The following is a 23,610-nucleotide window of genomic DNA, read 5'->3' as shown; positions in this document are numbered from 1 at the left end:
GTTGGGAAAGTGTATGGCTATTCTGGAGTTGATCACCTAAAATTCAATTGTTGCAGGAATTTAAATGCAAGTTCCAGCTATGCATATGCTTTTCCTTTCTGTTGGCCAAATTGCTGCTCTGTATTGCTGTGTAACTTGCTTTCTTGACCTGAATAACTTTGGTTGTTCATCCCAATATCACGAATCATAGTCCGCTGCCTCTGTTGCACTTTCCATATTAGTCGTGTCATCCATCTCCTGAGCCTTTGAATAAAATGATATGTTTTGGTGCTAAAAGAGTTGATATGATCTCTTCCCTTTGCCCTTTCTTATGCTTGAATTCCTGTTAGATTGAATCAGTGGCCAAGCTGTTGTACAACAGTTGACTTAACAATTACTCATTTAAAGTGATTCTTTGGGTTCTAGTTCCAGATATCTTTTCTTTTTTACTTAATATGAACATTAAGTTCGTTAATCATGTGTCATTTTCTTAATCTAATTTTCGTAACGAGTTGAAAACTAAGACACTTTTATACTCTCAATCTCAATTATGAGTTGCCTGACTAAAACTTGTTACTAAAATGAGTCATGTTTTTCAACCCTCATCTGAATTGATCCATATGGTATATAATTTGAAAGTTATGTGGATGAAAATTGTTGTGTTGGACGTGTATTTATGAAAATATCTCTCTACTTATAGATCGCTATCCTAATTGTTTTTAATTTCCACTTGTTGAAATATTCTATTTTGATCATCATAGTATATAGGCCAATTAAGCAACCTTTCCCCTCTTTTGATCTTTTATACAATTGCTTCTTCAACACTTAAACCAACCAACACTCACCACTACACCTACTTTACAAACTTTTTTTTTTTTGGAAAAATTTTTAACCCCTTTTTATTTCATTTGGCTATCTGGCCTTGAAGTTAAAGGAAAGTAAAAAGGGTGGTGTAAGCAATGATTGCTTAGGTGTATAATCCATCCAAATCCAATATGCCAACCCTCTCCATATTGCCAAATATCTTTTGATTAAGTTTCAAAATCCACTTATTTTAACTTAAACAAGTTGGTGTTATGATTAGGAGTAAAGAAAAAAAAGTATTTTAAGGATATATACTAGCTAAGAAGATAGATGTATCATTGAAGAATAAAAACAAAGTGTTTCTCATCTTTAAAAAAACTTGTGGAGAAGAAACAAAGCAGTAAGTTTGCTAGAAATAGCCAATTTATAAGAAAATGACTACTGCTAGATTCATCAAATGTGTTACTGTTGGTGATGGAGCTGTTGGGAAAACTTGTATGCTAATTTCATACACTAGTAATACTTTTCCAACGGTAATAATATTCGTTTTTTCCCCACTTTTTTCCTTAATCTTATCTTCGTTTCATGCATACGAGTTGTTAACTTCATAAGATTAATGTTATTTCATAGGATTATGTTCCAACGGTGTTCGATAACTTCAGTGCAAATGTGGTGGTGGATGGTAGCACTGTTAACCTTGGCCTATGGGATACTGCAGGTAAATTTATTTCTCACATGACTTTTTTAATAACATGGTGTCTGTTTAGTTTGCGTGCATCTTCACCAATTCCATGAATAACAAGTACCAGTTAACTTTGTCCACCAAGACTACGACAGATGATAAGAAATCAACTAATGTTGTTTCGTCTATTATGGAATTTGAACCTGAAACTTCATGGTTCTCGATTCATTTTATTGACCATTAGACCACACCATTGGGTGTATATATAAATTTTGATTCTATTATGAATCTTTTTTTTTTCTCTCACTAATATCATTGAAGGGAATATTCTTCGATATTGTGTAGGTATATAAGAACATTTGATTTTGATTTTGTGTGTTGTTGAATTGTTGATTGTGAAATGCAGGACAAGAAGACTATAACAGGCTAAGGCCATTAAGTTACAGAGGAGCTGATGTCTTTTTGCTTGCTTTTTCTCTAATTAGCAAAGCAAGCTATGAGAACATCTACAAAAAGGTTAGTGTATTTATATAAATATCTAGTTTATCAACATGGCCGAAATATATATCATTTATACACTTAGCTGTATATATTGTGTATAACGATGTATACTAAAGTATACACCATTTATACAACGTAAAACTAGATTATCCAAAGATATTAAAACATAATTTTTCCTATTTCTAGTCCTGATTTATTTGTTGATAATTACTTACCAAAAGTTCTAATTATTGATCAACAAACAGTGGATCCCTGAGTTAAGGCACTATGCTCCTACTATACAAATTGTTCTGGTGGGAACTAAACTTGGTAAGATCAATTTAATATTTCATTATGTCATAATTATATATAAGAACATATACTATAACCTAATGTGCAATATGATTTTTATACCTGTTTTAATTTAATTATGCCAGACCTGAGGGAAGACAAACAATATTTAAGTGATCATCCAGGGGCTACTCCTATATCAACTGCCCAGGTGAGTCCCATTATTGACTTGCAATCATTAGCAAATTTCTTAAAAAAAATGATATCTTTATGCCTGGTTGTAGTATTCCTCTATCCTTAATTAGAGATCTTAGAAATGGAGTTGTCTTGACTTTCCCGCGTAAAGTGGGTAGAGTGGCTTGGCTTGTATATATAGGTAGAGACAAATTACAGCAAATGAAATCATTATATATTATATACAAAAAGGTTTTGAAAGGATATCATTATATATCATGTGTATATATACAAGAAGTTTTTAATATATTAACATAAAAGTTTTGAGTTTTTATGGTCAACTTTTCAAACAAATAACAAAAATCTCTAAAATATGAAGTGAAAATCACTTATATTAATCAGTGATTAACAAAAAAAAAAAGCTTATTATTCTGTTGTTTATTTTTAATTAGGGAGAGGAATTGAAAAAGATGATAGGAGCGGTTGCCTACATTGAGTGTAGCTCCAAGACTCAGCAGGTATTAATTAACAATTCTGTTATGGCTTAATCAATAATTACCCTCTAAATAAAAATCTTATCAATTAATCCCCAATTTTATTTTATTTTTTCAGAATGTGAAAGCTGTATTTGATACTGCAATTAAGGTAGCATTGCGACCCCCTAAGATGAAGAAAAGGCCCCAAAAAAGGAGGACGTTATGTGCAATTCTATGAATATTAATATGCCTTTTTTTTTTTCACATTTCAAATATTATTCAATTATATTCTTATCATTTTGTAAAAGTATAAGAGAAAATGCTCAGTTGTAATTTTTCTTCTTCTTTTTTTTTTTTTTAAAAAAGTCTAGATGTTAGTGATGTATTAAAGTTCCATTTTTTAACATTTGTTCCTTATAATAAAATCTTGTAATAGCTAGTTTTCTTTTTATTATTCCTGATTGCCTTCTAGAATATTTGTTGAAATAATCATTTATAGTAACACGTTTTTCCCCCCTAAAACGTTTAACTATTTTCAAACAAATTAAATTCAACTTGACTGTACAACTATCCGTATTTCAATTTAAGTTTCCGATACCATATTAAATACTTCAAAAAATTATTGATTGGGAAAAATAGACCAACTGCAATAATTGTAATAGTTGCATTAATAATTATCTTCCGTCTCAAATTTGTATAGATACTTTTATTATAAGTGGTAGTGAGAATTATGGTTTCTGTGGTTTGGTGCAGTGGTAAAGTCCGAAATATTTTAGTTATTGATTTTAATACGAAGAAGCAAATCGATAAAAAAGTTATTGGAGATCTAACATTTTTTATTTATTTAAAATATAATTTTAGAAAAAATTATCTAAATACACATCTTATTTTATCATAATACCATTTGAAAGTTTTCAAATACCCTTTCGGATACATCTTTCCCCTCTCGTTGATACATTTCTACCTCCCTCTCGGATACATTCCTCCCTCCATGATACATTCCTTCCCCCTCGGACACATCCCTCTCCTCTCTTATACATCTTTACCCTCTCTGATACATTACTCCCATGTAACTTGATAATGGATATCATATCCCCTCTTTAACAGATCCTCTATGTATCTGAATGTCTACTGATGTATCTGGAAGTACAAAGATATATTCGAAATCTATGTATGGAATCTTTGTAATTTGAAAAATAGTAGAAAAATAATGTAATTAACTCTTATATTATGAGAGTTTTTATCATATATAAATAGTATAATATTTGGTCATACGGAGTTGTCGCTCTTGATAAGTTACATACAAAAAGAATTTTACATTCACTCATCAAATATATATATACACTATTTTGTATCAAAGTCATATATTTTATATGCATATCACATGATAACATCAAAAGGTTATTATTTTGATGGATAATTATTCAATCAATAAAGACATATTATATGAATATACACATACTTGATTACTTAATTTTAATCAACTAATGTATATTTCACTATATATTATAATAAATTAAAAAAATTAATTTGATACAAATATCTGATATCCGAATAAATATTAAGGTCCCATACATTCCATAAGTTAAAAGCTCCTCGGGGATAATGAGTTATATTTTTTTTTTTTGACATTTTTTGTGAGTTGTATCAAATCAGAGTGACATATCACACGGGGAGTCGTAGGGATAGTCGACAAGCCATACTACTTGTAAACTTTTGACTTTGCCTCTTCTATTAATCAAGATCTATAGAATACAGAGACGTTAAATATATATAACATTTTTTTAATAAATAAAATTGTCACATGATTCAATTACTAGGCACACCATGCATTTTAGCATTTATCTATCGTCTTTTTAATTATTAAAAAAAAATCATGTATTGAACTATGAAAAATAATCAGTCTACCCATTTTTCTTTGTCCCATGCATTAAGTTTACGCTATTCATTTCATATGTGTAGTCATTAGTCTGTACCTAATCGTTCTAAAATAAAACCCCTAATGAAATAATTATATTAACATAAGTGAAACATCAGCAAGCTCTTACATTGTTATTATTATTATTATAAGAAATCAAGGAATTAATCATAATGTTTACTACGTTTTGTTTGTATTTTAAATGAATGAATATTATCCGATTCAGAAGGAATGTAGGTTATTAAGGAATGATTAATTCTTATAATCATCACCAAAGATCTGTTCCCTATTAATTATATTATATTAATAAAACATCCCAATTAACTAGGCAGACAAATATGTCCTGGCATTTTAAGTTGACATAATTAGAGAGAGTCCTAGCATCATTATTTTAAATATATCTCTGATTTTCCATTGTGTCTCAAGAATTTCTATAGAGTTCTTGAACTTTTAATTTTTTTTAATGGAACTTTCATTTTAGGTCAAATACATAAATAGACATCTAAACTTGTTGAGTTTTTTCCTTCAGGTATCTCATCCATAATTTGTTCTTTTAAAACACTGTTGGTTGATTTTGATCGGCTTTTCTATTGTAAATGTCTTCAATTGTGTTCGAATTGTAATGATTTTGATTAAAGAAATGAATACAAATCATGTTAGTCTCATTTATTTTCTAATGTGTTCAAATAACTTATGTAAAACACAATTATTCTCAAACATTTTCACTATCAATTGGACTAATGAGTTCTGGAACAACATATGTATCCTCTATAAATACCCCTCACAAATTTGGTTCCACATTAGACAACGGTGTTTCTTTAAACGGAACAAATTATGGGTGGTTCAATGATTCAATAGGAAAATGACGTAGTTGAGGCACCTGAAGAAAAAACCCAATAAGTTTAGAAATCTGTTTATGTATTTGACCTTCATTTTAACTTAAAAGGGCTACAAATTGGATGACAAATTTAACGAGTTGATTTACCATATAGTCATTAATAAACAAATTGTTATTACTTAAAAATTCTTCTTTCTTAAAAAAAAAATGAATTTATAAAATAATAAATTACGAAAAATTAGATCAATTTTAAATTAAACCAATCTAGGTGAACGGAAAGAGAAAAAAAAAACACAATGTGGTCAAGTTGTTTCACCTAGCCCAATATGCATCCAATAGCCTGGTATTTTTGACTTTTGCTTTATGAAAATAACATATTTTATGTTATCTTGTTTTTGTGAATATGTAGCTAGCAATTTATTTTACCATGAATAACTCAATTCCAATTAAATAATCACGGTTAAGAATAAATTAACTAAATAATCTAAATTTAAGTAAGGTACGGAAAGCGGCAAAGTTCTCAAAATTTGCGTAATTATTCTATTGAATATCATAATGTATAATATAGTTTGACTTCTAACGGAAATGTACGGTACAATCACCTTAATTAGATAAAAATAAAATAAACTTTAGGCAGTTTGTAGTATATATTATTAACCTCTATTGATGATTTTTGGACCTTCATTGGAACATGTAACATTTACAAAGATTCTAAATTAATCGGAATATATGTTAACACCTGATTACTATACCTAACGAACCAAACTTTTTGCAAATATATTAATCCTTCCTCAATCCTTATATTTTTAAGCACTCTAAGATACATTCTACATATTCCTAAAATTGAGGGCCTTCTCTTTCCTTCTTTTCTAGGTGTTCAAAAGTCACATTAAAGTTCGATCAAATTCTAATCGTGCACTCCGTGATTTATTTGGAATGACGCTTTAAATATTATTTTTGTCATATTTAAAGCTCAAACTCGAAATTTATAATTAAGGATGAATCAGTCCCACTACTGTATCATAACTCATAGTAATAAAATTATTTTAAACCTCACCTCAAAGTTAAGAAGAAAGCCATTCCAGAAGAGGGTTTTAAAACAGTTTCAAGTTTCCCAATACCATGACACCGTTGTTGGTATTAGACATGATATTTTAAAGAGTATTTTAGCTATTAAAAAAAGATTTAAATTAAATATACGTTACTATTGTAAACGATTTTTCTACTAACGTATTTTAACTTGTTGTAACGGTAGCCTACTTTATTTTTAATCATGGTACTAAGCTCCCGTTATTATGAATGGTTACTTGTAAATCAATAGTGTAAAAGTTCATTTCTTATTGTTAATGACAACAACTTTTTCTTGGAACCTATTAAAGAATGACAAAAGTTCCACATATTAATGAGATGAGTGGATTTTTTATAAGGCTTAGGCAATTCTCTTCAGACCTAATTTCATATGGTATCAGAACAGGGCCCGTCTCACCCGATGTTGGGTCTATCCATCTGTTGCACCAATGCAATTACCCTGAAAATATATAACTAAACGAATGAATTAAGTGGTTAATTGCTAGGTGATGAAGTAAAAGCTCTAAGAGCATTTAAGTGAAGTTCAGATAGTAGTTTTATAGAATACTTTTTTATATATAATATAATATATTAGGGGTCCTCAATTTCCAAGAGGTCGAATTCAAGAAGTAAAAAAAACAAAAACAATATGTAGGCGTAATTCACGGATCATTAGACACGATCGATAAGCTGTTGGTTGTGTTCAATAAAAACAAATCAGATCCCTATTATTTTGTTATGTACAATATTCACTAACTTTTTAGCTTTTGAAGGATCCACAAATAAACAAAGATAACAACAATTAACACCCTAAAAAAAAACAATCTACGAGATAAAAATGAACTTATAAATGCTTCAATATATGAACTTAGTAGATAGACTATAGTCTATACACCATCTATGATTATAAATCTTAAGGTTAATACATTGACATTACCTCAAATTTGAATACAAATTTTATTAGGTACTAAATTCAGATTTGTTTCAATTAAGCATCTGCATATGACATAAAAATTTTTTATTAAATATCTTCGATTCAAAATTTAGTACTATCGTGGCCGAAATATTGAAATGGAATTGTATATTTTTGTTTGCATGTGCAGGAAAATAATGAATGGGGCAAGTCTTAGCATTTAATCGAACATGTTGTGGTTGTATTTACTGCATGCACGTTTGCATGGATTAAATGCTGTTGGCGCTTTTTGCGCAACACACTCATACCCATTTCCTTATATTTTATTTTAATAATAATAATAATAATAATAAATAATAATAATAATAATAGAACATTCAGTATAATCATGTGATGGGTTCTATCATCTATATGCCCTATATAACACACACATTGTTTCATTAACCCTCATCAACTCAGAGCATAAGGATGGCGGTGAAGTTCACTGGATACAGGATCGTTTTTGTTAAAAAAAATTTTGTTTATAAAGTGAATTTTTTTTTTATGTTAATTCAAATGTGATTGAATTCTAATATAAATATCGAACACAAAATAAATTTTTTTGTAAAAAAAATTTAAAAATTAAAAGTCAAAAGCAAAATGCATCACACTTAACTTATAGGTGTACAACTCATAATATATATAATAGTTAGTATTTTTGGCTTACCAATTCTTTTATGATTTTATGGCTAATATATTCTATAGTTCTAGCATCAATTCAAATGTTATTGAATTTATATATATATATATTAGACACAAAATAAATAAATAAAACAAAAGTCATAAAGCCAAAAACAGATGACACTTAATTTATAACTTATAGCAAGTATTTTTGTCTTAGCCAATTATTTTATTATTTATGGCTTATATAATCTATAGTCTTCAAAATATACTTCTTAAAACATGACTGTAATTGTTTTTACATTCTATTGTTGTCGTTCATTTCTCTTTTGGGTTAAAAAAATTACTTTCATAATAAATATTAATATTTTGAGCTCTCCTGTGGTTTACAATGTCTATCTTCTTTATTTTTATTTACTTCTAATTATTATTTAAATTTATTTAAAATAAATATAAATTAATTTAGATTTGATAATATAACCTTCTTTATATTAATTTCTACATATTAATAAATATTTTATAAAAAACAATTCATTTAACAAATATTTTAAAAATAAATCAGCACATACATGTTTTTTTTATCCAACAAAGATCGAAGTCTTCATTCAAGCTGACCCACCAATTACATAAAATATTAACTCTTCATCTCCATTTCACCTTTACCAATTCATGTAGATTTTTCCCACAATAATCATCATTTTCTGGCAACAATTTTTTTCAAATAGAAGATAAAAATGAACTTCCCAAGAGAGAAATTCGATAAGAACGATCAGATTTTGTTTGTTAAATATTTCAATGAGCGAAGGCGTATCGTTGTAAAATCTAAATTAATTTATATTTATTTTAAATAAGGTTAAAGAATGATTACAAGAAAATGAAAATAAGAAAGATGAGTGTTATAGAGCGAAACCTGAAACGAAGTATTTGAAATTATCCGTAATATTTTTAATAAATAACTTATAAGGACGTTTATGAGACACACTAATTGTTTCAATGGTACGTATATTCAAATATGTAATTATTTATTTTCAAATTAATTTCCAACGTTATTTATTTTATAAATATTATTTACTTATTTGAATAAATGCGTTAAATTGAAACTGGTAATAAACAAATTAGTGTGTTTGGTACAGGAGGTGTTGGATAGGTTATATGAATATATTTGAAGGTAATAATAAATTGCACCTCTCAGTACTTATCAGAACGCTAACTAATTTGGTTGGTCGATCTTCTTTATTTTGAATACGTATTTACTAGATTAAAAATAAAAATAACAATAGAATAACAAATTATACGAGTAATAAGAGATCTCGATTCGAATTTTAAAAATAGAATTTTTTTTTATTGAAAGCGTTATTCCTAATAGATCCTCTAATACACAATTTAAATTTAATTGAAATTCTAATGCGACTTTGAACACTTAATAAACAGCGAAAAATTAAAATTATTACTGATGTAAAAGTTTGGTTTTTCGGTAAATATGATTTTCAAGTTAGTAGAGTAATATTTTTGTTCTTTTTTCCATCCGACATAGTTAACTTTGATGAAAAAAAATCATAATATTCTCGTTTTAATATTTCTTCTTGAATAGAACAAGGAAAAAAGACGTAGATATTTCATTTTTTTTGTTTGTCATATTTAGAAAAATCAATACATAATTTTCACATTTAATTCAGAATTTACTCTAATTATTAACTATAAGCATTTATTAGATGCATTTCTCGAAATATTAATTTTTTATATTTAAAGAATTATATAGCTGTAAAATAATTGTTTTTAATTTTTTTTTGCATCAAGTTAATATCTGTTTGAGAAAAAAATAGAAAAATAGAATTGTGTAGGGACCAATAAGTAAAGTAAATTTAATCGTTTAGACAAATTTGATGAAGTCAAAATGGGTGAGCAGAAAAAGGTAAAGGGCAAGAGATGAGGTAAAACTCAAAAGTAGATAATAAATTCTTGGGAAAAAGATTGAATCTACTGCTATCACTTAAATTAGCTATCAAAGTATTTACTTCTTCACGTACTATGTATCAGAAAATCCCACGTTTACTGAAAATTGAACTTACAGTGGGAGCACACGTTTGGTCAGCAAAGAAAACAATACTAGCTAGTCACAATGAGAGAAAAATAAAAAGAAGTTACAACTTGAGTTTTGTTTATTTTTAAGTCGATCGAGGGTCTATTTTAATAATGTCTAGATTTTTGTAAAGATAAATTGTAAGACAGTATACATATCATGATTTGTGCTTCGACAACATGATGTTAAAAATCAGAATAACAATGTGACGTACTAGTCAGTAAAGTAATTAAGAATCATAAAGTTTCATGCTAGAGTAAATAAACTAAGTAGTTTTTTTTAATCTGTCAAAGCTAGTCTTACATGATATCTACGTCGGTAGGAACTACTTCAATTCCTTCTGTTCATTTTTATTTATCTACTATTTTTAAAATAGGTATCAAGTTTGAAAAATCAATATAATGTGTATCACTTCTTCTTAATTCACACTTATTATTAACTATAGTTATTTTTCAAATGTATTTTCCAAAATATTAAGTTTATGGACACATATAATGCTCCATTTAAAGGAAAACACTTCCTATCAAGGATTTTTCAATACCCAAAGTTCAAACTGGTGACCTCTGATTAAAGCATAGACAACCTCATCCTATGTATCACATATATATTTTGTAGTGACTTATCATATATTCAAAAGATAATATAGTAAACTTATCATCTCATTAATTATATCCATCGTAAAATTAGTCGAGATGTGTACAAATACGATTATAAAAAGGCAAAAAAAAAAAGAAAAAAGAGAAGGCATGAGGTGTCTGTAAATGCAGTGGCTACTAAACAACAACTACCATATCTAGTATTGGTTATGGGCTTTCTGAGTTGTGATGGGATTGTGCTTTATTTCTCTTTTCATTCTTTCTTTCTGTTTCATCAGAGGTACTTAAAAGTGAAGTGAGATTGACTCCATCATTTATCCTTTGAAATTTTGTCATGTTTACCTAAGCAGTAGTGTTTGTAACTGATGAATCAGGTATATTATATGGTCATTGGTCAAAATCAAATATTCAATTTTACATGTGTGAACAGTTGATATTTACTTTTTTGAGTTTCACTTGAAAATTGTGATAATACTACCCACTTCTTGTAGGAAATCTCAACAAGACTGATCAACAGTCAATTCAACAAGCCCTTTAATTTAGTTTAATAATTTTTTACATAACCGAACCATATCAAGATTGTTTGCAACTATCAAATCAAGTAAAAATAATTAACACTACTGATAAGTACTTAATAATGTTGATAATAAGTGGAATTAAAGTTAGCAATTGCTGGAAATAGATTTTGATTAAGCTACTCATATATTGTGCGTGTAAATACTTTATTAAAATTATCAAATTACTATGAATCAAATTAGATAAAAATTTCTTATCTAAGTAATATTTTTTAAAAAAATTACGATACATAATTTGAAACAGAAAATTAAGAAATGAAATGAAGGAAAAGTGGAATTAAAGAGGGATGTGAAATGGGGACACAAGGGAGTTGGAGTTAGAGCTTGGTATGTCGGGATAAGAGGAACACAACATGGACTAAATTAAGTCCATTAATAATTACTCTCTTCCTTAATCACCCTCCTAAAATAAATCTTTTCAAATTTCTCCTTTCATCCATATTTTAACTATCGTTTTTGATATTTTTTAGGTTCGTTAAGAAAATAATAAATATAAAATATAACTTATTAATTACTTCTATGTATCTAATAATGGTATATATATTGATTCTTCCTTTTAAATATTCTTTTCGTTTTTAATTGCTTATTCATTTTTTCTTTTTATAGTTGTCCCTAATTACTTTTTCAGTTTGACAAATCAAGAAAGAACAATTTTTTTTTATTTATTATATACTCAATTAAATGACTAATTACTTTTAAAAATATAAAATTTTTCATTCACTTCATAATTAATAGGGGTAAAATGGTTAACTCACTATGTCATTAATTGTTTTCTTAATAAGTGTGTCAATTTAAAAGTGGACAAATAAAAAGAGAACGGAAAATTATGTAGATGAAACTTTATAATAATATAATTTTTTTAGCTAATAACGGTTAAAATAAGAGATAAATAGTATTTTATTGCAAATTAAGTCAAATATTGTAAAAATAAATAAATATTCTTTTGATTAAATCGATAAGTATAAGAAACCTCACATTGTGTGTCAAATAAATATTCGTAATTCTGATCAAATATTTTATGGGTTAGAAAAATGAGAAATTATAAATTATAAATTTTATTTTGTTCTTGCGTTTTTAAAAAGATGGAATCTAAATTGGACGTTACTACCGTTTTTTTAAAATTTTTATGTCTATCCCAACTTCTCGTATATCATATGTTCTTCTTGATTTTCACATTATATTTTTGTCAACTCTATCTCCCAATTTTAAAATGTTTGTGTTATTTGATGAAGCCTATAGCATAGTTGTACAATCTCTAGGCACCAACTCTATCACCCAATTTCAACATGTTAGGCTTCTTTTTAAAGGACCATAGCATAATTTATGATTAAAATATTTTTCACACTGAACTTTTACTACGATATATGAGGTTTAAAAGAAGGCCCAACTAAACAAAAATTACTATACACAAATGTTAATATTTTATATTTCCATAAAAAGTTATACAAAAATTTAAACAGATGACTTCCTAATAACGTTACAATAACTCTATGTAACTCTTGCTAATACTAACGGCAGGATAATGCTACTCGGAAAATATCTTAAATGCAGTCAATTATTTATGATGAAAGTTTTAAAATATAGCTAGTATAGATGCCAAATTGAACTAGTGTGAATACATATATACTACTGAAAATTCTCCTCTAGTAAAATACAATGTGAAAGGACTCCAATTTAATGAAACAATAAAATATTTACCACAATGGATTATGGAAAATAATAATAAGTGCTATTTTCCTCTTAATTAAATTAATTTGCCTCAACTGAAAAAGGAAAATAAAGCTTTGACTACTGTATTAGACTAACAACGGCTAAATTTTTTTTTGGAGAATTGAAGTGATGAAAATATAGCTTAAAATTATTCTTACCTCAGCAAGATTTTTTTAAAAAAATCACTTTGTTTTACTTTATAACAAAGTTGCAACACTCACAACTATTATTATATTTCCGTCCCCAAATAAACTAAATTCATTATACGAGTTTCACTTACCATGTTCCCTATTTATTAAAAAAATCGATCTTATATCAACATTATACAAATAAAAAATATTAAAAGTTCTCCATATTTCTTACTACAATTTGAATGATCTACTTTACAAAATAACTAGCAAGTGTGTAAAATTTTAATATACATATTGTATACATACTCAATATATATTGATAAATAAGTTTAATAGAACGTTAAAAATTAAAAAAAAAATATTTATAAAATGAAAATGAAAGGGAAAAAAGAAATTAATTTTAGTTTCCTTCATTTAAGCAAAATATCTTGAAATGTGTTTTTGTAGTAATAAAAATGACCCTCGAGTCAATCCAATACTTCCTTTCTTTGGCCAAAACATTCAAATCTACAAAGAGCAATTACTTCTCTTCCACCGTTTTCTATTCAAATCCTACAATTACATTATCTTGACTTTCAAAAAAAAAAAAAAAGTTTCTTTACCCCACCCCCCTAAACCCCCCTACCCCACTTACTTTTCTCCCCTATTTATTCCTTGCTGCAACAACCCCTTAATTCTCATTAGAATAATCCACACCTTTCCACCTCTCTCCATTAATACTCCCTTTCTTTTCTTCATATATACAAACCCCAAAAATACATCAAAACTCAAAAAATATGTAAAACAAAGAGACAATTTCATCAGACTTCTGAAGATATTAAACATCACAATTTTTATTGTATTTTTCTCTCTCTCTTTTATTTTGAATTTAAGAGCTTTCACTGTCTTTCACTCTGATGAAGATTCTAATATAAGCCCCATCATGTGCTTCTTTCAATGTTCTCTTTGTTTTCTCTTCAAATTGAACTAATTGGGCTTTTTGTTACATTGAGTAGTGAACAAGTATTTTCAGTCTGAAATATAATAATTTTGTGAACAAGTTATAATTATAAGGGTATGGGCCATGTACTAGATCTCTAGTCTATCTTTTTCACTTTACATTTAATTTCATTTCTATTTTTGTTTATCATTTAACAGGTGATTCTTGTTTTGGGTTTTGTCTTTTTTATTTCTACAATTTGTTTTCTTTTTAATCTAAAAAAAAAAAGAAAAGAGTAGTAGGTATGGAGTCTATATAAGAAGTGTGTTAGGGTTGTTTATAGACTACCAAAAAAAAAAAAAGCTTAAAGAGAGTTACCTTTTTTATTTTCTTCTTCATCCTCATCAAATATGGCTTCATCAAATAGACACTGGCCTAGTATGTTTAAATCCAAACCTTGCAATTCTCATCATCACCAATGGCAACATGACATCAACTCTTCTATCATTCAACAAAGACCTCCATGCAATCCAGGTACATATATATATATATATATATATTTACATTTCTTTTTTCTTTTGTAATGAATGAGGTTTTGATTTAAATTTTTTTTATAATAATTATGATTAGAAGAGCGAAGTCCAGAGCCAAAGCCTCGATGGAATCCAAGACCTGAGCAAATTCGTATACTTGAAGCAATCTTTAATTCAGGCATGGTGAATCCACCAAGGGATGAGATAAGGAAAATCCGAGCTAAACTTCAAGAATATGGTCAAGTAGGTGATGCTAATGTGTTTTACTGGTTTCAAAACAGGAAATCAAGAAGTAAACACAAACAACGTCATTTACAAGCTAAAGCTCAACAACAACACCATAATAATAACAATAATTCATCTCATCAACCTATTATTACTTCATCTTCATCATCTTCTGATAAATCTTCACCAAATTCATTGACTTTCTCAATTGGTACCTCCAATGTTATGGACTTGCTCAATTCTCCTACTTCTTCGGTGAACCAACAAAACTATAACGAGTTCCTGTCTAACGAGCAGCCTTTCTTTTTCACTGTACAACCACCACCAGTAGTACCAACTCATGATCACTCCGCAGGGTTTTGCTTCCAGGATTCATCTACTTTTACTCCTCATTCTTCTTCTTCTGGACTTCTTCTTAATGAATGGATGGGGGGGATAAGTACTCAAGCACCTAATAATTCAAAGAAAGATGAAAATGACAAAATCAATTTGCAGTCACAGCTCATGAGTTATACAGTTACTTCAACTGTTTCTCCTCTTGCTACTACCACTATTCCCACCATTAGTCACATTCAAGGTAAGCCTTTTACTCACTCTTCATCCGTTACATTTTATATGATACTTTTTTTTTTAACCGTTTCCAAATATCACAAGTTTTAAGGATATTTTTATTTTTTATTTTCATTTAAATCTATGTATCGTCAAATACTATCATATAAATTGAAACATTAAAACAACGGAAAAAAAAATAGAGTAGGGGAGGACTATTGAGTAACTGAAAATGCTAATTTATTTACTTTTTTTTTTAAAAAAAATGTTGAGTATGTGGTGGGCTAGCTACTCAGTACAAATGATACCATATCTAGTATGAATGTGCACTTTAACATTTTTTTCCATTAACTTCATGACAAAAGTGAAGATATATAAATAGAGTCTAGAAAGTTGAAAGCCACTCATTTTATTTTATTTTAGGGCCAGAACTGAGAATGAGAATAAATGTTTGTCTCTATTCATACGAAATTTAATCATAATAAGTAAAATCTTCCACTGGCATTTCATGGAAGTGATTGATGCTATGCTAGGCCTGTTCACTTTTTACACAGTGTTCTTTTTAACAAAGGCTAATAAAGTAGTTTTACATTTTCTCATACGTTATGTTTTATAGATAAGACAAGGTTAGATTTGTCCTTTGGCTTCCTCATTTTCTGATTTCTTGTCTACATTTTTTTTGTGAACAAACGTTCGCATGGATGGATTTTTTGGATTTATGTATATATAAAATTGACTACTGCATTGGTTACATTTATCTCATGATTGTGTAACGTACGTGTGGTTGTAGGGGTTACTGTGGATCCTAATGATGCGGGTCCCACAAGATCGACAGTGTTTATCAACGACGTTGCTTTTGAGGTTGGGATAGGACCGTTTAACGTGAGGGAAGTGTTCGGTGAAGATGCGGTGCTTATACATTCATCTGGTGAACCACTTATTACTAATGAATGGGGTATCACAATTCAGCCACTACAGCATGGTGCATTTTACTACTTGCTTCGCACGTCAAGTATTGCATCGACTCATCATATATAACGGAGACATAATTGATTTGGTACGAATTCAAATTTTTATTATATTTTTTAACATTGCACATTATAAAACCTTTCTAGGAAATACTTTTTTTTATTTTGATTAAAAATCATATTTGACTGCAGATTTGTTGATGTTGAAGAAGAAAAAGATGTTTGGTGTTGTGTTTTGTTTCATTGTCTCTTGAAGAAAAGAAGGAGGGGGGGGGGGGGGTTAATTAGTTTAATTTGTAGTGTTAATTAGTATGTTACTTTAAGGGACATTTTAGTTATTACAGAAATCTAATTAAGTCCTTAGTCAATGTGTACTATGTTTCATTTTTTTATGATGAAATGAAACTAACAAATTATTATATTATAATATAAATGCGCCTTTTTGAGGTTTAATTACTTTATTTTGATGATACAAATAAGTTGATTAATTAGTAAAATGGATGACTTCAGTTGCATTTTTATTTATTTTTACATGTGATGATATATATGTGTCTATGAAGGTGAAGAAAAAATCCAATAACTGTGATATCATCATTAACATATTTTCTGGCAGCTTTCATGTTTACTTGTTTGCTTATTCTGCAAGGAAAGCAAAGCATGGTTGCTGTAATTAAGTGCCTTTATTTTCATTTTATACCTTATTATAAGTTTAAGTTATGCACGTTATTATCGCGATAAACTAACTCATGTTAAAATTTAATCACACATTCTAAGGATTACTTATAAGTAAAAAAATCTCATGCGACTAGCTAGATAAGAAAGCTACTAATACACTAACGAGGTATATAAATTAAAAAGTACTAGAGTAATACTAATTTTTATGTATGTACCATGTAATGTGAAATAAATTCTTCTATTTATCAGGTCAAGTTATTGGTAATTATATTGTTTATAGTAGGCAATTAGCTAGATTAAACTATATAATATAAAAAAATATATATTAGTAATCTTTTTGGGATTTCTCTTTTCTTAGCCTTTCATATGTAATGGAACTTGATGGCTTGAAATGTAGTTTCATGTTTTTAGACAGTCATCTCTGGTTTCTTCGAAAAAGAATTCTGTGGGTACCCCTTCTAATTCTTAATTAGTTCACTATTGATTTTACCTCTATAAATTAAATTTGAGTCTGTATGTATATTTTTGTTTCAAACTAGTGGTGTGCATCGACCTAAGTTCGAATAAAAATAGAGTTGCTAAGATTCAATCGAAACATTTTTCCTACCCTACTTAAATAGGGTACATTTCATTCTATAATCAGATTTCAATTATAAATTTATACTGAGTTTTTAAATAGACTAAAAATAAATGAATATCATATAAATTGAAATGAAGAAAATGCTATATACATATATATGTATAAAGGAAAAAGCTATCATGCATATATGAAATTTACTTATTATATGATGAACAGAAAAAAAAAATGTTAACTCAATTTATACTTGATATTTTTGTCATGCAGGGGGTGGGGGTGGGGTGGAGGCGTAAAGTGGTAGGAAAAAAGGAAGCTTTAGAAAAACAAGGTTTAGTCGTGTCTATTTAGGGAGTAGCTAAGGTAACACTGTGCTTTAGCAGACAGCGTGTTGTCATTCTAAACAAGAATCACATTCTTCTCAGATAAGTTTGTTTCTCAATTACCATGAAATTTTGATTGAAGTATTATGCATTTTTAAATTATTGATAATGTTAAAAATATTTATTTAATAGACTAATTAAATTTAATATTTTTTTCGATGTTACAATATGAGTGAAATACACTTTAAAATTTTTGCTAAGTTTCTCCTGACTTTTTATCGAGAGTTTCATACTTTTACAAGAGTTTAACACCAGTCGCAATGTCATGTAGGGAATGTATCTAAGTTTAATCCGTTAAGTAAATAAGTGCTTTTAACACTGTCAATTGTCAATAGTTCAAGAGTGTTTACAATACTTCTCTTAAAAAAGTTATTCTCCTAATTAAACATTTACATCAAATTATATTATGTTGTTATGGTTAAGTAAAAAATTAAGATAAATATATGCATAAATTAGTAAAAAAATGTTAGTGATACTTATTTTGCTTATTCATTAAACTTGTATATACACGCACATTGAGTTTGGAATAATTTCTTTCAATGATCCTTTGATTATGTCCTGGGACTATTCACACAAGATCATGTTCCTTTTTTAAAAAAATTCAAAAAAAAATTAAAGCTATTTCAAAGTTTTATGATGAAATGGAAAGTGGACTATTTAGAGCTCGATCTATCTTCTCTCCTGATATTAAAGATTTTGTGCTTTGTTTAGATATTATTTTTCTTTTATTCACAAAATTTATATTTCTTTCATGTTAAAAACATTTTCAAACATAAATTTAATTTTCAAATATTTTTTTTTCAATATCACATTTTTAATGTCCAAACACATACTAAATAGTCTTTTCGTTTGGCAAAAAAAGGAAAAATCTTCCTCTGCTGTATACAATGGTATCGATTGAGGGGGTGGGGGGTGGAGGGGATGACGTGGAAAGGATTGAGAACAGTAATGCTATCGGTTTCCCCTTTTGTTTTATTTGATAGCACCTATATATATATGATTGATAGATCAGAAAATGAAGTGATTTTTATATTTATATTATATTCTGCAAAATTATAATTATCCCTCCTCTCTTACGTACGTCATCATAACACTTAACAGTGCCTTTTTTTTTGTTGCATGAAACTTTTCTAATTATAATCATCATTACCACCAAAGACTTTGGGCTTAAAAAATGTACAATTAGGAATATAGTTATGGTGCTTGAAATGAGACAAGTGATTGATTGTTTTTCAAATTAAGTGAACTCAAAAGGAATTTAGGAGGAGTTGTTAATTAGTTGAATAATGTAGTCTTTCTGAATGTATCATAGAATATTTGCCTTTTCGCCTTTTATCGCTCGAGATATTTATATATTTCATCTGTTTTATTTTTTAATTGTCATGATAAGATTTAACGTAATGTGTCAAAAGTTTTTTTAATAAGGAGTGTTATTTGATCAATAATATATCCCTTATTAATTCTTTAATTTTATTTGTTTATATATATCTCTTAATTCTAGAATAATTAATGTGACATACAAAGTTAGAAAAAGATAATTAATTATCACCTGATGTATAAATTAACAACTATTTTGAAACAAATATTTTTAATATAATGATAACTAAAAAGAAACAGAGGAAATATATACTAGCACATGATTATATTATGATATCAAAGTCGAGGTAGCATGTAAATGTACAAGTTCACATAAATTCAATTTTTTTTTGTTTAAATTTCTATAAATATATTAACAATAAACTTTAAATTCTTAGTTTCGATGTTGGGTTGGAGATGGTCTTTAACCCATAATGCTATCGTACTACCCATCCAAAGGTCTCATATTTGTTAGCACTTGTGAAATCTAGGCTTTCAAGTCATAGAATAATAAGTCAAAAGGGTAGCCTTCAATAGACATTGACATGTTCATTTCTATCCAATATTCTAAATTCTATTTTCAATGTCTGGAAAGAGCATACCTACAAGTCTTTTGACCAAGACAAATCAACTAGTAGGGTAAATATTCATAAGTTTATAATGAATATTTTAACAATACTACATATATATAGAGCACGAGTAAAAACTATTAAGTCTCGTAAACCTATTGTCATATTTGTCGCCTTTTCTTTAATGTGTATATCTTACATGATTTAAGAACTATTATGTCATTAAAGTATTTTGACATATCATTGTAGTAGGTTATTTTTAAGATTTTCATGTTATCAATTTTATTTTTCTTTATAATTATTTATAGTTATCTTTAACAAATATATTTAATAAAATAAAATTTTAAAATTTATACCGTAAAAGCTTAACTTTTCCCAAAATTCATATCATTCATCCGTCATATATTCATTATTGTCAAAGCAAAGTTGGTGATGTCCAGCTCAACGGACTCTTACAAAATAATAATTAATTAAGTGCACAAAGCATTCCGTATAAATAGAATATAAAGAAATAATGTATCCCAAAAAATGTAATGTAAATAGTTTATTCTAATGAAAACATTTTTATTTGATTTCCGCTGTGATAATGAGAAGAAAATATATTTGTTGTTGCCACCACATATGAGAAACTACATTTATTAGTAAGGATTTAAACTAGGAGAAATTGTATATAATAACAAATTAATAACCTAAAATAATGGAGTAGCTAGGATTTAACATAAGTGTATAAAAATTATTTCTAATTGTATAAAGCAAAAAAATTGTATAAATATATATATTTTTGTTCCCCTCTCTCTCCTCTTCCAGATCTCGCTCGGCACTCTCTCAAATCTCGCTCGCCACTCTCATCTTTCTCACTTATACAAACAGAAGCGAAATGTATAAATTGCGTGAGAAAATTGTATATACACATGCAAGTACATATATTTTCGTCCCATACACTTATAATTATACAATAAAAGTACTCCCCCTGCCCAGTTTCTTTTGCCTTTCTCTCTTTCTTTTTTTATACAATTTTCAAATTGTATTAAATTTCTCTCTTTCTCGTTTTATACGATTCAATTTAATTGTATATTCCCTGGCAAGTCTCTTTTGTCTTTATCTCTTTCTCATTTTATACAAATTTAAATTGTATATAATCGTTCTATACACTTATAATAATACAATCGTTTTATCCACTTCGTTTTTATATTGTTTTCTGCCCAAGTGTTTTTTTCTTTCTTGTTTTATACACTTCGTTTTATACAATTTGCTTCAACTGTATATGTAATAGCGAATTATTCAGTTTTTATGTTTGCTATGGAGCACAATTATGTAAACTTCGCTATAGCATACAAGTATAAATTTTTTATTTGCTATATGTGAAAATTGCCCTTAAAGTATTATTTAGATTTTTTTTGGAAAAAGATGATTAATAGTGTATTCTGAATAATGTTAGGCCCATAAAGATTTAGTTAAGAGTCATTCCTCCAAGTTTTATTTGGGCCGGTTAATATCTTAGGTTAGGTACTTAGGTAGGTAAGAAAGGCTATGTCCTGCATTGGACTGGGCTTCAAAAGTTTTTAGGATATGAACGCAATGATATTTTGGTCATTCGCACAAATGTTTCTATTTTCCGGTATTTACTAGAAAAAAATTATCGATATATATATATTTTTTAATTTTTATTAATTTTTATCAGTTTTAAAATTTCTCATTTTTTTAGCACAACACAAAACTGGTGGATACAAAATTTCAACTATTTTTTCTCCTTTTTTCGCGCCACAAATCTCTCCATAGTTACCCATTAATCCATTTTTGGAATTTCAAGTCTTTTCTCCTTCCAATTAATTATTTTTAGTTATCCAAGAGGTATATCACTTTCTATAACTTCAGCTTTGCTTTTTTTTTTTTTTTCATTATAAAAAATATTCATACATATGAATGAAGGTCCATATTTTAATATTGGGCTTATCAATTAGTCGAAGAAGAAAGCATCATCGACTTATCGACTATGGGAAAATGCTCAAAAAGGTAGAAAAATCCAATCTAGCTCTTGTAAGGACTTTGGATTGAGATTCATGAATGAGCCCATTGTTAACCATGAAAAAAAGATATAAGAGTGAATGTTGATGTCTTCTAAAGTTCTAAAGTGAATGTAGGGAAGGAGAAGTCGAAACAAATCAAATTGTTGATTTTTTTTTTCTTCAATTTTTTCTTGTTCATTTTTTATGATGCATACACGTTCAGATTTTTTATATATCGAGTTGTTTTTGTTTCTTAAATTAATATATAATGCCTTCCTTTCAACATTATGATGCAATCACAATTTTATCATGTATCAAATTACTACATTATCTTACCGCTATAGTTTGTAATACATTAACTAGATTATTTAAACTGTCTACTTAATTTTGTTTCTTAATTAATGTACAATGTTTTTGTTTCTACACTATGATACATTACAATTTTATCATGCATATTGTATCATGTTCAAATATTAATTTTGATACATAACTTTAATTCATTTTGATAATACAAAACTTTTACCAAATGTATCATTCTATCATGTATGTATGGATATATATTTTCTACCTATAAGAATTAGTTAATTTAGAGGGGTTTTAAAGAGATTTAAACATGATGGTGAAGATCTTGTTTTGGGTTTGAAATTTAGTATTTGTTGAAGGGTTTTCACCATATATATATATATATATTCAGCTAGTCATGGTAATACATACACATATATATATATACATCATTTTTCCGATAGGATAACCTTATCTTTTGATTGTACTGTATCTATTTATTTCTCTACTTTAATAGTAGCATTCACAATATATTTTTAGTATATATCTAAGACATATTTTACTTTTATTAGATACATATATACTATTAAATCTCGAACGTTATTGTCAAAATCTCTTGGTGACGAATATTTGGTATTAGTTAGGTTTTCAGTTAACAACAAACTTGTCATAGTAAAATACTCGAAACACACGTATATATTTATTGAAGATGGTCTAGTAAATGTGTTGAATGTTTACGTTTATTTAATATTGTTTTTTGTATATATTTTATATTTCTAACTTCTTACATTATCGTTAATGATAACTTGATGATAACTATTTTTTTTTCAATTGACAGTATAATAGGTGTTAAGACATAAATAGACAAATGTATAGATTTTTATCTGAAATTGTATTGATTATATTCTGAAAACCTTTTCAATTGACTCAATTATTACACAAACTTATCAGGATTGTTCTAGAAGTACTTAAAAATTAGAATTAATATTTCACCTGATTGAGTTTGCTAAATAAACTCACTTTTTATTTTGTATGATATTTCATAGCATTTTTAGTTACAAAATTAAATAGCTCTAAATCACTAATATCGTAGTGATTGTTACACTTTAGAAGACATCCAAAGTTTAAGATGATGTCTTTTTTAAAGTTTATTATTTGATAATCTTATTCATTTAATCATTGAAATATATGAGTAG

General features: G+C 27.8%; 2 protein-coding genes across 4 annotated transcripts; both read left to right on the top strand.

Moving 5' to 3' along the window:
- Positions 1-775: 775 nt before the first annotated feature.
- On the top strand, positions 776-3,340 carry LOC101244338 (rac-like GTP-binding protein RAC13). The gene is made up of 7 exons (XM_004232897.5): positions 776-1,316; positions 1,414-1,501; positions 1,872-1,981; positions 2,212-2,275; positions 2,383-2,447; positions 2,863-2,928; positions 3,023-3,340. Exons 1-7 carry the CDS (start codon positions 1,218-1,220, stop codon positions 3,122-3,124), a joined length of 594 nt encoding a protein of 197 aa, XP_004232945.1. The 5' UTR covers positions 776-1,217; the 3' UTR covers positions 3,125-3,340.
- A 10,717-nt stretch (positions 3,341-14,057) lies between these two features.
- S (compound inflorescence) lies at positions 14,058-17,025 on the top strand. Of its 3 annotated transcripts, none has more exons than XM_010317546.4 (4): positions 14,058-14,828; positions 14,928-15,629; positions 16,392-16,658; positions 16,762-17,025. In XM_010317546.4, exons 1-3 carry the CDS (start codon positions 14,705-14,707, stop codon positions 16,637-16,639), a joined length of 1,074 nt encoding a protein of 357 aa, XP_010315848.1. In that variant the 5' UTR covers positions 14,058-14,704; the 3' UTR covers positions 16,640-16,658; positions 16,762-17,025. The 3 variants fall into 3 exon arrangements, with proteins under 3 accessions (XP_010315848.1, XP_010315847.1, NP_001234072.1); XM_010317545.4 differs by having other exon boundaries at positions 14,059-14,828; positions 14,925-15,629; NM_001247143.1 differs by lacking the exon at positions 16,762-17,025 and having other exon boundaries at positions 14,705-14,828; positions 14,925-15,629; positions 16,392-16,639.
- Positions 17,026-23,610: the final 6,585 nt, after the last annotated feature.

This window comes from Solanum lycopersicum, chromosome 2 (assembly GCF_036512215.1).
Source record: "Solanum lycopersicum chromosome 2, SLM_r2.1".
Lineage (NCBI taxonomy): Eukaryota > Viridiplantae > Streptophyta > Magnoliopsida > Solanales > Solanaceae > Solanum > Solanum lycopersicum.
This window is presented reverse-complemented; position numbering and strand designations above follow the sequence as displayed.